General features: G+C 49.9%; 1 protein-coding gene across 1 annotated transcript in view; it reads left to right on the plus strand.

Moving 5' to 3' along the window:
• The window catches only part of CACNA1C (calcium voltage-gated channel subunit alpha1 C), a gene marked incomplete at both ends in the record, with an annotated part of 632,466 nt that overhangs the window by 561,583 nt on the left and 53,961 nt on the right, over positions 1-16,922 (plus strand). The window contains 8 exons of the mRNA XM_084255863.1: positions 169-275; positions 3,272-3,359; positions 3,869-3,976; positions 5,206-5,258; positions 5,580-5,726; positions 7,054-7,255; positions 8,671-8,829; positions 9,425-9,535. Coding sequence (XP_084111989.1) covers positions 169-275; positions 3,272-3,359; positions 3,869-3,976; positions 5,206-5,258; positions 5,580-5,726; positions 7,054-7,255; positions 8,671-8,829; positions 9,425-9,535 — 975 coding nt within the window. The remainder of the gene's footprint in view (positions 1-168; positions 276-3,271; positions 3,360-3,868; positions 3,977-5,205; positions 5,259-5,579; positions 5,727-7,053; positions 7,256-8,670; positions 8,830-9,424; positions 9,536-16,922) is intronic.

The following is a 16,922-nucleotide window of genomic DNA, read 5'->3' on the forward strand; positions in this document are numbered from 1 at the left end:
GAACCCTCTTCTTAGCAGTGTTCTCCTTCAGTCCTGCCTGCCCCATGCCCTCACTTCTCCTCAACAAGGGCCTGCCTAAGGGATGTGGTGGGAGGAAAGGGATGTGAAGGGGGTCTCTGGAACTTGAGCAGGGGCCACTCACCTGTGTTTCTCTGTACCTCCCTGCAGATGACCGCGTATGGGGCCTTCCTACATAAGGGCTCTTTTTGCCGAAACTACTTCAACATCTTGGACCTGCTGGTGGTCAGCGTGTCTCTCATCTCCTTCGGCATCCAGTGAGTAGGGCGCCCTCAGCCCAAGATGGGGGCACGCAACTAGGAATGATTGTCAGAGAGGACAAGCAGGACTCCAGAAGGCCTTCCTGCAGGGCCACCAGCGTGTGACAATGTGAATGGGGAACAGCCCCTGATGTGCAACATGGCGGCTTTGATTTCTTGCGTCCATGTCCCCAGCAGTGTGACACGTGGGATATATTGGTACAGCAAGAATATGTTTAAATACTTGATGACAGGCAGGGCTAGGCCTAGTTATAAATGAGAGGGATGTCTGCAGGCCCTTCCTGCCTGCCCCACTGTATGCCCAGTGTCCTTGGCTGCCCTTGACTGTCAGGTGTCAGGTGCCTGCTATTTCCATGACCAGCCGAGAGAGAGAGAAATATGACTGATTCTCAATCTTGACTGCCCAGTGGAATCCCCTAAGTTGATTTAAGGAAGACATCTGCCTGGATCCTTGCCCCAGAATTTTTTATTTACTTGGTCTCAGGTAAAACCTAGAGTTTGGCAGTTGTTAAAGCTCTCCAGGTGATTCCACTGTGCAATCAAAGTTGTACTTGCTGAGGTTCAAAAGAACTAGATTGCCACTTTCTCTGATTTCTAAAGCTAATGATGTTAATCCTGCACTTTAACTTTCAAATCACTGTCAGATACACATTCTTCTAAGTCCTCACATAAACCTTATGAGGCAGGCAGGATGAGTGTTGTTATCACTATTTTCTTGTTAAGAAAACAGCCAAGGGTGTTTTCTTGGTTGTCCTAGAAAGAATGGAGATGGGGCGTTAGGAGTAAAACCCTTTTCTGTGGTCATTAATCATGTTACTGCAAACTGCCTGCTGGTAGTGGCAGGGCTAGGTTTGAATTCCAGCACTACCACTAAATCACTATTTAACCTTGAACCAAGAAGCAACCCTCTCCCCCCAAATATGCCCCCCCACCCCGCACCCCAACTTTAATCTGTGTTTTTCCTATCTGACCTATAAATCCCTTCTCTTGTGATTCAGTACAAACTGACTTCCTCCCTGAGACTGTGATAGGTACAAATGCCCTTTGAATCCTTTGGAATAAAAGAATCACGAACCAGAGAAATCAGCTTTTTCTACCAGCTCCCTCCTGCACGTATCAGCCTGACCGCAGGAGAATGAACTCAGGGCTTGCTGGTGTGTTGTACATTTTTTAGATCTCAAGGCAGGTTATGACTCTCCGGAAACTTGAGTCAGATGCTTGGTGTGTGAGGCTCAGGGACACTTCAGAATTACTCACTAGGCTGAAGTGTTGAAGCCCCATATAGGTAGATGGATAATTCCAGAACCATCCTGTTTAGGGGGCTGCGGGGGGACCTGCATCCTAGTGCCTCCTTCCAACTAGAGAACAGCAGTGACCTGGGGCTCACAGAAGTTCAGGCACCCCGGAAACCTTGCTTGGGGTGCTGTGCTGTGACCTGGGGGCAGGTGGGGGTGCTTACATACAAGTGTGTTGGGCTTCAGAGGCAGATGATTCCCCTGCCTGATCTGGATTCTTCGAAAGTTGGACAGATGAACAGTTAACCTCAGACAGATGAGGAGGAGAAAAGATCAAAATGTAATAATATACACATGGAGAATGTATGGGGTTGTGAGTTCTAAAGAGTAAAGGGGTGAACCAAGGATATGTATCATTTGTTTAAGGACCTGAGGCTTCAAGTACAGAGAAGGGGAGACTTTACATGACAGACAAGGAGGGGGTGAGAGTGAAGATGAGCTTCTCGGGTGGAGAAAACATGTTTATAGACACAGATAAACCTACATTTGATGAAACCTCCCAAGTTCTTTCTTGTAGGTCCTGAAAAGGGAGAGCAGTGAGTGCTTCTTTGATTAATAAAAGGGCAGGTGACTGAGAAAGGAAGAACCTTCTTCTACCCCAAGGTCTTCACTGCTCCCAAAACATTCTGTAATTAAGGGCAAGAGACCTCCCAAGGCTCACAGTAGACCTCTGGTTTCCCAAATTCAAGTGACACCCGAGGAGGCCTGCTCTGAGCGTTTTGAGAAGGGCCTGTCTGACCCTTTCGGGGAGACACAGCGTGATGAGCAGCTACCAGGGCCCTTGTGTTTGGAGATGATGCCAAAGTGTCTCCGCCCACACCCACTGCCTCCAGACACAAGGCCTAAAATTCCACCATTTTTATAGTATTTCTTGAGGTTTAGTGATGTCTTCATAGGCCCAACGGTAAAAGCTACCATTTTTTACGGGCCTCCCTGGTGGTGCTAGGGGTTAAGCACAGCACTGTGAAGCTATCAGCAGCCTCTGCAGCACAAGTTCGATACCTCCCGCCAGGGAGCAATCCCACATGGTGCAGCAGACCTCTCCTGTCTCACCCGCTGCCCCCCTCAGCAGTGTGTTTCAGTCAGTCTGCCTGTTCTGTACCCCCCTCTGTCTCTGGTGAATCCTCTTCTCCCCACCCCACATATCTGGCCTGTACCCCAGTTCTTATACGCATAAATAAATAAATCTTTAAAAAATAAAAGCTACCGTTTCTCAGCTCACATGGGATGCCTAACACACAGCTAGTGATTCACAGATATTTCTTCATTTCATCCTTTAACAACTTTAATGAAGTGAGTACTCGCCCCTCTGACAGATGAAGAACTCAAAAGTTAGGAGACATGCCTGGGGACTTGACTGGCCAGTGCAAAGCTGGGCCTCAAATTCAGATCTGCCTCATTGAAGTCTCAATTCTTTACCACTGTAAACACCCCTCTGAGTAGCACATGGTATTGCTAATGACTCATGGTGAATTGCTTTTATTATTATTTCTGGACCTTCTGGACCTTCTGGGTGACAGGCAAGCGCCAGGGTCGGAGATGTGCCTAGAGAATGGTCCTAGGACAAGGATGTCCCCAGAACAGACTTGACATCTCCCCAAGTTCACCTGCGATTAGCCTGTTGGATGCGCCCCACCAACTTAGTACCTGCGCCAGCAAAAACAGGAGCTTAGCCCCTCCTCCATTTCTCCCTGCCAGGTCCAGTGCGATCAACGTTGTAAAGATCCTGCGTGTTCTGCGGGTCCTCCGGCCCCTGCGGGCCATCAACAGGGCCAAGGGCCTAAAGGTGAGATGCTGACCTGGGCAGGAGCCAGCAACCCGGCAAGCCTGCACCCAGTTAAGGGTGGTAGAAGCTAAGTAGAGGGAGGAGGAGAGGGTTGAGCCACGTGGCTGCCCTGCTAGAGCCGGGGCTGTACCCCAGTCCCCCTCCCAGTGCTGGTTCCATGATGAACAGAGCGATGGCCAAGGCCTCCAGTCCAAACCTGAACTCCTAAGCAAAACTTTTGCAAAAGGAGACCCACCCACAAACCCAGCACCCCCACGATTCCTACCCTAGGATGGGAAGTTAGCAGGTCTTTTGTCCCTACTGTCACTTAGGGCCCAATGGGGGACTTTGAGTTCCTCGGGGTCCCCTCACGTTGTGACCCTGGGGAGGAGCTTTGCCTCTTTATTCTGATTCCCCCCCACATGTGGCAGAAGGGGCTGCCTGTGCTCCCTTCCCAGAGAGGCAGGTAATTTGGGTCAGGAGCTCGCAGGCCGCAGGCTCTCCCTGAAGCCGTGTCCCCCTCACCGCAGCACGTGGTTCAGTGTGTGTTCGTGGCCATCCGGACCATCGGGAACATTGTGATCGTCACCACGTTGCTTCAGTTCATGTTCGCCTGCATCGGGGTCCAGCTCTTCAAGGTAAAGTCTTGATTCTGACAGGGTCCTGCTTCCTTCCTCCAGCACTCCCAGGGAAGGGAGCACCCCAGGGAAGGGTGCACCCCAGGGAAGGGAGCACCCCAGGGAAGGGAGCACTGAGAGGACAGGGCTGGGGCCAGACTTGGGATAATGTTACTTCCTCTCAGCATCCCAGACCCAGGCTGGACCAGCCTGGAAGGCAACATTCCTCCTGCAGGCAAAGTCCCCTGGCCCTCTCGGCATCACCAGCCTTCAGGTTCCTGCCCCTCATTCTACAAGAAAAAGAGGGGGACTCGGGTGGGTGGCGGGAGAGGAGGGATTGGGGTCAAAATGGGGAGGTTGAAATTGTATGGGGAATATAAAAATAAAATTTATTATTAAAGGGCCTCCCCTGGTGGCGCAGCGGTTGAGCGCTGGGCTGCGAAGCTGCCCGCAGCCTCTGCAGTGCCGGTTCGATCACCGACCACCAGCGAGGGTCCCACAAGGCGCACAGACCTCTCCTGCCGCCCGCTGCTCCCCTCAGCAGTGTATTTCGTCAGTCTGCCTGTTCTGCTACCCCCTCTGGCTCTGGTGAATTCTCTCACCCTCCCGCGCTTCTGACTGTACCCAGAATAAAATAAAATAAATAAATAATAATAAATAAATAAATAAATCTTAAAAAAAAATTTATTATTAAAAAAAAAGAGGGGGACTCATCCACTGACACCTCGTGTCAGTCATCTGCTCGAAACCCATGGCAGCTCCTTATTATCAGCAGCACCAAAGCCCCCCTCCTCCTGGCTCTCAGTCTGTGTCTGTCCAAACCCCCTGTCCCTGCTTCCTGACCAGGCCCCTCAGCCCAGCGGGGCCAGAGTCCCCCCACATGTCTCTCGCTTCTGCCTGAATCATTTATTTCTGCTCTTGTCCCATCTGAAGCAAACTTGCTCTCTCCCACCCACCATGTCAACTGTCACTGATTTCTTTCCATCTGATTCACCCTTCCAAGCCCAGATGCCCTTAGTCCAGCTTTCCTGGATTGCAGTTTCTTTTTAGGATTCAGATGGCACTTGTGGCCCGAGCAGCCTTACTCACCGATTGCTTTACATGCGTGCACCTCACCTTCCCACCTAAATTCTCCTCCTTAACATTTTTTTGTCTCTGCTCCCTAAATAGTGCTGAGCTATAGAGATGATCACTAGCATTTTTTAATTAATGGATGGACCTCTCCAATCACTTTGCTCTTCTGCTTCCAGGGAAAGCTCTACACCTGTTCAGATAGCTCCAAACAGACCGAGGCAGAATGCAAGTAAGTGTGGGTGGGTGGGCGTGCTGACCATGCCGAGGCTGGTTAATTCTGGGACGCTGGTAACTTGGTGTGAGAGCTAGGACAGTCCATGCTCTCTCAGTCACCAGTGGCAGCTGAAGTTTTGCCCGTTTGCAACCTGGTCCGATTGACATAACATGTAACATCTATTCCTGAAGCTTCTGCCTACTGAAGCCCTTCCCAATGGCTAGTACACGGGGGTTTGAACCCATCCAGTCCTGCCCACCCAGATTCCAGGAGTCATTAGTGGGTTGGGTGTGAAGGGAGATGGAAGATTCCAGAATTCACTCTCTCCTTTCCCAGGGGTAATTACATCACATACAAGGATGGAGAGGTGGACCACCCCATCATCCAGCCCCGCAGCTGGGAGAACAGCAAGTTTGACTTTGACAATGTTCTGGCGGCCATGATGGCCCTCTTCACCGTCTCCACCTTTGAGGGGTGGCCAGAGTGAGTATGCCGGCCCAGACCCACCCACCTGATAGTAGAAGCCAAGGCAAGGGCCTCGCTCCCATCCCCCAAGTTTATCAATGTTCCACTCTCCTTCCCAGAAGTCATACTGACCTGGGTAATAGGAGTGAGAGTATGTATCTAGAAACAATCCGTAGGCTATAGTCTGCTGAAATGTAAACTTTTTTCTTTCTCTAGAAGATGTCAAACATTTCAGAAACTCTAACCACAAATGAGCTTCTGTTAGCTCTCCCTCCTGACCTTAGAGTGAGCCACAATGAGAGCTCTCTCTCTCTCTCTCTCTCTCTCTCATGCTCATTAATCTGGGAGCAAGGGTGTGGGGAGCATTTCTCCAGGTCAGGTGGACCCTTGGATCACCGTGGGATTTAAGACCACCACCCCGAGTACTCGGCATGGGGAAACAGCCTGTGCCCAGTCTCCTTAGAGGAAGGTGTGCCTATATTTATAGTAGAAAGTAAGGAGAGATGGCAGCCTGGGTCCAAAGTCCTCTGCAGAGGTAGTGCTTTCATGCCCAGCCCAGCCTGGCTGACCTTCACACTGCCTCCCCTCTACCAGACAGCTCATCTGTCAGGTGCTCCGTGTACCTTTGCTGAGATCCCTGCTTCCCAATATATATGCCAGGGAAATTGCCATCTAAAAGTCAGAAAATTCTAAGTCAACAATAGCATGTGATGAGTGGCGTCATTGTCATATGGTAAGATATGGCTGACACCTGGAGACTGAGAACTAGCCGGTGTAGGAAGAAAGAAGAGGAGAAAATCCTGGTCCATGAAGAGAAACCAGGCTGGTGGGCACAGAGCCCAGGCCAAGATAAATGGTCTGGTGTGCAAACCCCCTAAGTATAAGTGCACACCCGTGCTGGTTATCTGGATAGCAATGGGTCGTCTTTACCCAGTATTTTTATCTCACTGGGTATTTGCTCTCAGATCGATGTATTTCGTGTTCATGCTACAGTCTCCAAGGGTACGCCATTTGGCAAAGCTGTCTCAATATTTCCCAATTCCACGACTCATGTTATATGTAAATAGCTCTTGGCAGTTCAGAACACCTTTATATATTATATCAACTCCCCTGCCAGGTGGGGAAGTTTGGCATTATTGTCGCCATTTTACAGATGAAGAAGCTGAGGCTCAAAGAGGTTAAGTGATTTGCCAAGTTCACATGACCAGTAAGTGGCAGGGCTGGGACTTGAACCCAGGTCTTCTGACTCCCAGCACAGAGCTGAATCCCTAGGAGCAGCTGTGCCATCATCCCAGCGGGGATACTGCTCCTCCAGCTCCCCCCTGGGGCCTGTCTCCCCCTCCAGGCTGCTGTACCGCTCCATCGACTCCCACACGGAGGACAAGGGCCCCATCTACAACTACCGTGTGGAGATCTCCATCTTCTTCATCATCTACATCATCATCATCGCCTTCTTCATGATGAACATCTTCGTGGGTTTCGTCATCGTCACCTTCCAGGAGCAGGGGGAGCAGGAATACAAGAACTGTGAGCTGGACAAGAACCAGGTACCTTCCTAGGAAGGAGAGAAGCAAGACAGTGAGGGGGGTGCGGTGGTCCCCAGGAAGAATGCCAGGTGCCAGAGGCTCTGGCCCACCAGGAGGAGAGGCTGTCATCGGGGGAGACCCATGTGGATCTAAGATCACCTGCCTGCCCCACCAGAATAGGATTTCATTCTTCTTGATGGGCTGGAGCAAAAGAAATGCAATCTCTGCAAAGTGCACATCTGGCAAATGCATTCAGTCAACTAGTCTATTTTAAGCATCTGCTTAAGGAGACTATATAGTAGACTCAGTGGTGGGGGTAGGGGGTGGGGAGAAATCTCATGCCAGATCTAGAAACTGACAAAGTTAAAATGTGCCCAGGTGTGCTGGCACCATTCACAATGAAGGTCTGTGCACAAAGTGGTGACAGGAAAGAGGCTGAAGTAAGAGTGACATAGTCATGCCCAGGGCCGTGACGTGTTCTGTTAACCACGAAAAAGAGCTGGCAGCTCTTACAGTGAGGAGTGAAGCTGTTAGGGTGGGGTGGATGGTTAGTCACAGAGGTCAGTTCCCTACTAGGTTACCCCATGGGAAGAGTCTCTGGGAAGATGCCTGTGCTATGGAGAGAAATCTGGCTCCCTGGCCTCAGCTCTCCCCAGTTAAGCCAGCTGACCCCCTCGTGGATTTGGAATTCAACACCTTGGGTTTAAACGCATCATTCTGGCTGCTGAATAGACCTTGAGTTAGAAAAGAGGGAATAAATGATGCCAGTGAGACAGTCTGGATGAGAGGTGGTGAGCCCTGATCTACTAGCAGGCAATGGTTGTAGGAAATAGAAGGAAATAAAACTGGTCAAGTTTAGAGGCTGGGCTTGGAGACGGAGGGTCAGAGCAGAGTCTGGAGGGGCCACTAGTTCCTGGCCTGGGAATATGCCCACAGCACCAAGAAACGAGCTGGATTCCAATCCCAAGAATCTAGCTCGCCCAAGCTCTCGCTCCTTAGCCATGGACCATGTCTTCTGCTCTTAGGGACACTGGTTGATTTAGGACAGGCAAGAGGGACTAAGGAGAGAAGGCCCCAAGGCGAGGCCATGGCAGAGACAGTCAATAGTTACCAAGTGCCAGGTAGTATCCTGGGCATTACTGAGTTGGAATACAAGGAGACATGGGCCCCTCAACTACAGTCTAGATAAGGGAATTGACTAATGGGGAGATTCTCTGGATTAAGGGAGTGAGAAAAAAATTTAATGTGTAAATTACATCTCAAATGTATAAAGAAACTAGAGCAATAGATTATTTTTCTGACTCCCCAAGAACCCACCCCCAGAGTCTGTAGTTTCATTTACTTCCCGCCCTCCTTGCCATAGCCCCACACAGAATGCAGGTCACTAACCCCACCATCTCCTCATCCCACCCCACCCGCCACCGCCTCCCTCCCAGCGACAGTGCGTGGAATATGCCCTCAAGGCGCGGCCCCTGCGGAGGTACATCCCCAAGAACCAGCACCAGTACAAAGTGTGGTACGTGGTCAACTCCACCTACTTTGAGTACCTGATGTTTGTCCTCATCCTGCTCAACACCATCTGCTTGGCCATGCAGGTCAGTCCCGGGGGGGCCTGGTCCCATGATGCCTGTTGGGGGGAGAAGCTATAGGAGGATCTAAAGTGTGAAAGTGCTACATGATCACCTCCAGTTTATCAGCTTCCTGTTGGCCGAGGGAGAAAGGACAGAAGAGCCATCATCTCCCCCCAGCTGGAGAAAGACAAAGGATGAGCTTCTGCATGGGCCCTTAGGAAGGAGTCCACTGGGCCCTGGGCTGAAGAAATGGGGAGAGTGAAGGAAATGGGGAGAAGGGGGTGAGCTGGAAATGCTGGTTATTGTCAGTAAGGCACAGGCATGGGGGCTGATTCTGCAACCACCTGTCTTCAGGGAACTCAGCTTGTGCTAGTGCTCTGAGTGCCAGGAGCTTCCAGAAAGTTGTCATCACCAATCAGTGTAGGAACACAGAGCTCTGCCGACCTTTTTCTTTTTTCCCAGAGACAGCAGACAAAGAAAGAGCTTGTAGGACTTTCTGGGTCTACCTGACTGCCCACAGAGATGTAGACAATCTTTCAGAGCTTGGTTGAGGGAGGTGAGGATGGTGAAGAGTCGGGGTGTCCCTGCCTCATTTTCACAGCCCCTCCCCTCCCCTTAGCACTACGGTCAGAGCTGCCTGTTCAAAATCGCCATGAACATCCTCAACATGCTCTTCACCGGCCTCTTCACCGTGGAGATGATTCTGAAGCTCATTGCCTTCAAGCCCAAGGTAGGCCTCTGAACAAAAACATCGGGTCCACAGGTGTCGGTGGGATGGAGAAGAGGTGGAGGAGCCAGTATTGAAAGAAGGAGGGTGAGGAGCAGAAACCATCAGTGAAGGACCATCCCTCGATCCATCATACATGGCTCACGAGCTAAAGCAGGCCCACCCCTCAAACAGAGTCTCAGCTATGGTCTAGATCGTGGCTGGGACGTTCCCTAAACAGACTCCTCCCTGAGCTGAGCCTCTCCTTCTGGGGGAGACAGGGGATGGTCCTTCTCTTCCTATTTCCCATCCTTTTACTGGCCCCATCAGCCACAGTTTTTCTAGAAAAAAAAAAAAAAAAACTATGCCCACTGAATGGCTAACCAAACCTCTCCAAACCCAGCCCCACCAGATCTTCTCAGGCCTTTGTTCTACTCTCCTCCCACTTCATTAGCTGCATGGACCATGCTCAATGTGAAAAGCTCAGCCAGCGCTGCATTTGCTGGGGGCTCAGTGTTCCAACTCGTGGGAACACCCCCACCCCATTCCCAATCTCTATCATTGTTTCCTTGTACCTTCCACTACAGGAAGGGAAGTCACCTTCAAATGTTTGTGCTTTGCTCCTTGTAACAGGTTACTAGCAAATAAGGTTGGGAGAGAAGATTAGAACCACTGGCTAAGTGAGGCAGGGTAGGAAGGTTGAATTTCAGGTCACCTTGGATTATCTGTGCCCTCCCTCGCCAACACTCCCCACTGTCCTGGATACTGGAAGACTGAGATGGTTGTAGCACTCACTGCCTCACTTCCATCCGGTGCCCCCGAAGACGGGTTCAAATCACTAGCATCCCCTGGCTGGGATTCACAGACCCCAGCCAGGGAGGGTTGAATCACAACTCAGTGTCTTCTGTGGCTACCACATCCCCTGTGGGAAAACAGCAAGAACAGTTGGTTCTAAGAGACTCGTACAGCTACAGACTTGAGAAAGGCCCTCCAGCTTTCCAAACCCTCTCTCCCACTCCTTTACCAGGTTTGGCAGATGCAAGATAGAGCAACAGAAAGCAAAAAGAAAAAGCCCTTGGCAATATATTCCATTTTTATTCAAAAATTGCACTTGACCTGTGATTAATTCGAGCAGGAAGGAGCTCCGTGGCTGTTGGATCCATGATCATTGACAACCTATCCGTCATCTTCCTTGAATTAATACTCAGCTAACATTTCTTGATAGTCTACTGTGTGGTACATATATCCCCCTGCATGTAATCCTCAAAACACCCCTGTGAGATAGGTATTTAATGTCTCCATTTTAGGGAAGAGGGACAAGAAGCTCAAAACAATTAAGTGTAATATTACTTATACCACTACTAAGTGGCAGAACTGGGACTAGATTCCAGCACCTCTGACTTTATAGTCGCTGTGTTTTCCACCACACCAAGCTGTGAGCAATCATTTTTCCACATCGAATGTTCTGCTGGGTGCTTTTCAGAAAGAGGGAAACAACCGTTGTGGGATTTCAAAGATAAGACAGTGGTTATTCTTTCTCTTACCCAAAGGAAGCCTTCGGATCTTGGCTAATTTTCAGAGAGTAAGGTTCCTAATGAAAATGATCTGGTGTAATAATATTTTCCTCCCTCCTCCAAGGCAGGCAAATACACTCTTTTCACTTACCCTTTCCAGTTCCATTTAGGGTCATAAGTTTTTTCCTAGTCGAGAAAGGACCACTGAATGTCCTTGGCTGCCCGGCCTACAATCCTTCTGTCCATGGATGGTCTGTTCCAGGCCAGGTGACCCAGAACTGCTCAGGCTCACAGCCCACAGTAACACCACCTAGTGAGGCTGAGAATGCAGAATCCTTGCCAGTTTTAGCTTCAGTCTCAGATGACAACCTCTAGTAGGGAAACTGGCTTCCTTTCCACCTAGTTTCGTGAGACATATGGTTTAAATATTTCAGATCCTTGAGTCATTCCACAATTGACTCAGATGTGTTTCTGATGGTGTCTGATGTAGTCCACAGAGTCCTGCAATGGACTTTGTGAATCATGCCTCATGGGCACAAGGGATGTACTGAGCAGACCTACCCCCCGAAGTAGAGGAAATTGACACATGCATGGCCTCAGCTGGAAGGACCCTCTGCCTAAGTCCTGCCGATCAAGGACCAAGCTGCTTTCCTAGGAAATAGCTAGCTGTGAGGGTCTAAACGTGAAGTGCCTTCATTTCCCCCACCCCTAGTTTTCTATAGTGGGAAAACTGGGTAAAATAGCAGCCTTTTCCCAAAGAAAGAAGACAGCCATCCGGGGGCCATGTGTCTTTCACACATGCCAGGGCCAAGCTGTAGTATAACGAGAAAGGAAAATGGATTTTTTTTGTGACTACCTTTATTGGGGCTTCTGGCAGCACATCTAGCTGGCCAAAGAAGGTTGACCAGTTGGGAGGAACATTGAGGAGAGCAGGATTCCCAGGACTCCCTTCAAGCTTGGTACTCTGTTAAGGAATAGACTCCAGGAAAAGCATCCCTTAAAATTTCAGGCAGAAAACAAAACCAAAGCTATCTAGATGGATCTAGCCCAAGATCCAGCAGCTTCTAACAAGGTCTTGAAATACAGAAGAGCTTCCACACTGACCTTTAACTGAAATTCACTCTGCACCTTTGCTTCAGTAGCTTGGTTGTCTACGCATGCTATAATGAGTCTGCATTTGTATTCGCTGAGAAGGGCAGTTAGGCAGCAAGATGTAGAAAGTCTACCCCAGTCGCAGCCACAGAAAATCATCTAAAGCTTCCCCTGTTCAACTTCTCTGTTCCGGCTCTGGAATCGGCTTGCTGGTCAGTGGGCGGTCAGCTTGTCCTCTTATTTCATTCTTTTATTATCTTCACGGTGATCAAGTGCTTCTTTTCTATCTTTTCTCTTCACTACTCCATGCAAAATGAATTTACTCAAGTAACTCTCTGCTCTATACCAACTGCCCCACTCCTTAAATTCACGTTCAGTCCCAAACACACAAGTTAGAGAGAAATGTACATCATTTTAGAGTTATGCAGTCTTCCACCCAAACCTCAGAGATCTGTAGTTGTCTGAAGAGAGTGGACAGAGGATAGCAGTGTTTATCTGAATAACTAGTCACTAGCCAGGGCGAATCTCCTCCCTAGAAGCAGGTGGATTACCTAGAGATAACCAGATGGCACTGGGTCCTACATGGTTATCCAGGACCAAAGTTGTCAGCATGAAAGCATTTTGGTTAGAAGGTTCTTAAATAGCTGTCCCCCTATCATGAACTGAAATTTATCAGGCAAAACCAAAAAACTTTGGGGCCTCCCCTGGTGGCACAGCAGTTGAGCGCTGAGCTGCGAGGCTGCCCGCATCCTCTGCAGCGCTGGTTTGTTCCCTGGCCACGGGCGAGGGTCCCACAAAAAAAAAAAAAAAACCAGAAACTTTGTAAGATAGTCTTTATAATAAGCACTGAAAAATATCCAGTGCCTAGGAGTAAATCTAAAGAAACCATGGAAGATCTCTACTCAGAGAACTATAAAATTTTATAGAAAGGAATTTAAGAAAACTTAGTAAATGGAGAGATATATCATGTTCATAAATAGAAAAACTCAATATTATAAAGATGTCATTTCTCTCCAAACTGCTCCATAATTCAATACATTCCCAATTAAATGTCCTGACAGAACTTGACTCAAGGGATAATGGCAGGAGAAAGAAGTCACCCAGCAAGTCTCTTGTGGCCAATAGGGTAACCCTGGGTGGTCCCAAGGTGTCAACCCTTTTGAGCAGCTCAGACATCATCACAGAGGTGGGGGGCAAGAACCTGGTTCCAGGAGCAGTGCCAGTCACAGATGCCCCAGTGTCAGCTACAGGTTTGAGTGCCAGACGGGGTGATGACGTCACTCAGTTGCCTAGGATTCCCTGTTTGTTGACCATGACTCAGCGGGGATGGGAGGTGGGGGGTGCCCGATGGACTGGAGCAGAAGGCAGGCTGCCAGGAAGATAGAAGTTCACCCAGGGGGAGATCCCTAACCACTCCCCTCCCCATATGGTCGTGGGGGTGAGGAAACAGGGGCTGTTCTTTGTGGGACTTTCCTCATACCCCTTCACTGCTGCCTGCTCAGGAAGTAGCCAGTACTCACTACTCACTGCCTCTTAGTACCTTCCCCAGGGAAGGACGTGACCTTGGCTTTTCTCTGTAGTCAGAGCTTGGCCTCCCCTTTTAGCTTTCACCCAGCCTGAGAAAAGCCCGGAGAGGCCAGTGGAACCCCAGTGAAAACACTCATTGACCCTGCTGACCCCGACTTTCTTTATTTTTTATTTTAAGATTTATTTATTTATGCATACAAGAGCTGGGGTGCAGGCCAGAGGTGGGGGGTGAGAGGATTCACCAGAGACAGAGTGGGGAGCAGAACAGGCAGACTGACTGAAACACACTGCTGAGGGGAGCAGTGGGCGAAACGCTCTGTTTCTCTATGTGGGTTGCTCCCTGGCCTGCGGGGGATCGAATTCATGCTGCAGAGGCTGCAGACTGCTTCATAGTGCAATGCTTAACCCCTTGCACCACCAGGGAGGCCCATAATGGCCCCAACTTTCTTGAAGAAGAGGGGACTGAAGCCTCAGGGCTCACTTTCATGTTGCAAATTAGGGCCCAGAGGCCCTTCAGACCTAAGGGGTGAAGTGATCTCCAGAGCAGCGCCGTCTCACACAACTTTCTACACATGAAAATGTTCCCTATATGCTCTGTCTATAATAAACCCACTAGATCCCTGTGGCTAGTGAGCACTTGAAATGTGACATGTGCAGCTGAGTAACTGAGTTTTAAATTCTGTTTCTCCTGCGGAATTTTAATGTATATAAGCCCATGTTGCCTGGGGCTGCAGTCTGGGGCAGTGCGGCTCTGAATCCAGTTTCTTTCCCAAGAACTGCAGTTTCTGTGACCCTCTGTCTAGCAGGCTTGGCTTCTTCAGCCCAGCTGCTCTGGCTTCATGAAGACAGATGGTTTACCTTGTCCTCCTTCTCCAGCTGCTACTTTTCTACCCAAAACTGACTCATAAGAGTGAAAGCCTTTCTGACAGGGTAAGACAGTCTCTGCCCTGGCCTCCCCCATGTGGCTTTTCTCCTAACTCGCTCAGTTCTCCCAGTCTTGCTGAATTCCCCAGCCCCTGTTCCCTGCAAGTGCTCGAGTTCTCCCTGCAGATCCTTCCCTGCCCAGGTCTTGAGTGTCCTGATGTCCTGATGGAAGCCGAGGGCACCCTCACAGGGGTGGCCTGTAATTCATCCTGCTGCCCAGACAGTATGTGTCTGGGGAGCCCTGGGACACCCAACTACTCTTTTCCTGGTTCACCGGACTCCCCGCTCGGTTTCCTGATTAGCACTTCAGTGCCCTAGACACACTGAAACCTGAGCTCCTCACTCTGACCTGGTTCTTTCCCACCCTTCACCAGGTGCCAAGCCTGACCCACCCCAGGCTGCCCAGGACTTGGTGCCTGGCAGCTGTGATGCCACTTCCAAAGTGGGTGCCAGCTACCACATGGGCTCCCCAGCTCGGCTCTGCCTGGCATCCTGGCCCTGCCCACCAGTTCCCACTGCCCAGGGCTAGCATGCCATCTATACTGTCCAGGGCCGTGACTCCTGCCATCTGCCCCCAAACCCAGAGGGTGCAGCCAACACTCGCCCAACCCCCAAGTCAGGTGTCAGATTTTCTTGTTGACCCAGGAAGAGATGCCAGTTTTGGCCCTGTGAGCCCAGCCTGTCTTCTCCTCAGACCAAGGTATCACATTTGGACTCTGGTTCTTGTTCATGTCCAAGATCAGATAGGCTTTCTGTCGCTTAGAGGGGCAAATGGGGAATATGTCAGAGGATAGATTCCAAGTGTCGCCAACTCTAGTGGCCACAGCAGCACGGGGAAAGGGATACAGTGGCCTGTGTCAGAGAAACTGGTCATCAACATCCGAGGCCTGGCACCTGCCGCCAGGGCCCTGATGATCCTCCTGAGCCCTGGGGCAGCCTGGGCAGTTGGAGCAGGAAGAATAGGACCTGAATTCTTCCCAGTGAGCCAGTACGGCAACAGGAAGGACCAAGAAGGCTCCTGGCTATCTCAGGCCTGGGCCTGGGTCTGCCCCAGCCCACATGGCCCACTCCCTCCCACACAGAGGAGAGGCTCTGATTCCTACATTCTCTTCCCTGGACTGTTGAGAGAAATGTCAGGACTTTTTAGAACCCAGTAAAGAGGAGGAAAGCGAAAGTGAGATGAGCAGTTAGAAAGGATGCAGGCCGGGCCATTTCCTCATCTGGCAAGCTGACGCTCTTCTAGAAACTCAGTTTGGTTTTACCAGATACTTACACGGCCAACTAAGAATCTACTTTCTCTTCAACTAGACCCCTGGCACTAACTGCGCCACTCACCAATAATTCCCTCTTCTAAAAGCTTTAAGCTAGCTGTACTTTGCTGCATGATGCAGTAACACTAGGGCGTTCTTTTTCACAAAGCAGAATTTACTATTTCCTTGCTTGATCATTTGGTGCCTCCAAATCCACCACGAGACATGATTCTGGTAGATTGAGAACCTGGTCCCCCCTCAGCAGCATCTTCACTGAACTAGGGGTGAGCAAGTAGGCTACATAGTGCCTAGAAGTTCTTGTTTTGTCCATGGATGTGAGACTATGTCTGCCTTAGTTTGCTCAGACTGTTGCAATAAAATTCCACAGACTGTTAGTATAAACAACAAAAATTTATTTCTCAGTTCTGGAGGCAAGAAGTCCAAAATCAAGGTCAGTAAGTTCCCTCTTCCTAGTTCATAGCCAACGCCTTCAAGCCATGTCCTCCCTTCGTGGAAGGGGCAAGGGAGCTCTGTGGCTCTCTCTTCCAAGGACACTAACCCCATCACCTCTCAGATGTCCCACGGCCTAATGCCATCACTTTGGACATCAGGATTTCAGCATGTGAAGCTGGAGAGGACACAAACTTTCAGACCATAGGAATGCCTAAAAAGTAACTAAGGCATCTCAGGCGTGTGCCATCCAGATGGAATGCGGCAGGTTGCCTCAGCCTGGGGGGTCTGCACCCAGCCCTCAGTGCAAAAAAGAACCAAAGAACCTCATATTCCCCCCCCCCCCCGCTTATGGTGCCCCTCTTGTCCATTATCATTTTAAAATTGTCCATTTGCAATTCTGGTGTTCTGCCATGTTTCTTCCTGAGCTCATTTATTCTCTGCCTTCAGCCAGATTTCTGCCTAACACCATCATGTAAATTCGGGGTTCATCTTAATGAATTCTAGGAGTTGGACTGTAAAAGACACAGCATAAACCACACTATTAATGACTACAATCATCAATCATAGTGTCCCTTTCCTATGTCTAGTGCAACCCATCACGCGGCTTCACAAGTTTCGAGCCTCATCTTTCACCATCCTCTCTCTGTCTCT

This window comes from Talpa europaea (genome assembly GCF_964194135.1).
Source record: "Talpa europaea genome assembly, chromosome: 15".
Taxonomy (NCBI): Eukaryota; Metazoa; Chordata; class Mammalia; order Eulipotyphla; family Talpidae; genus Talpa; species Talpa europaea.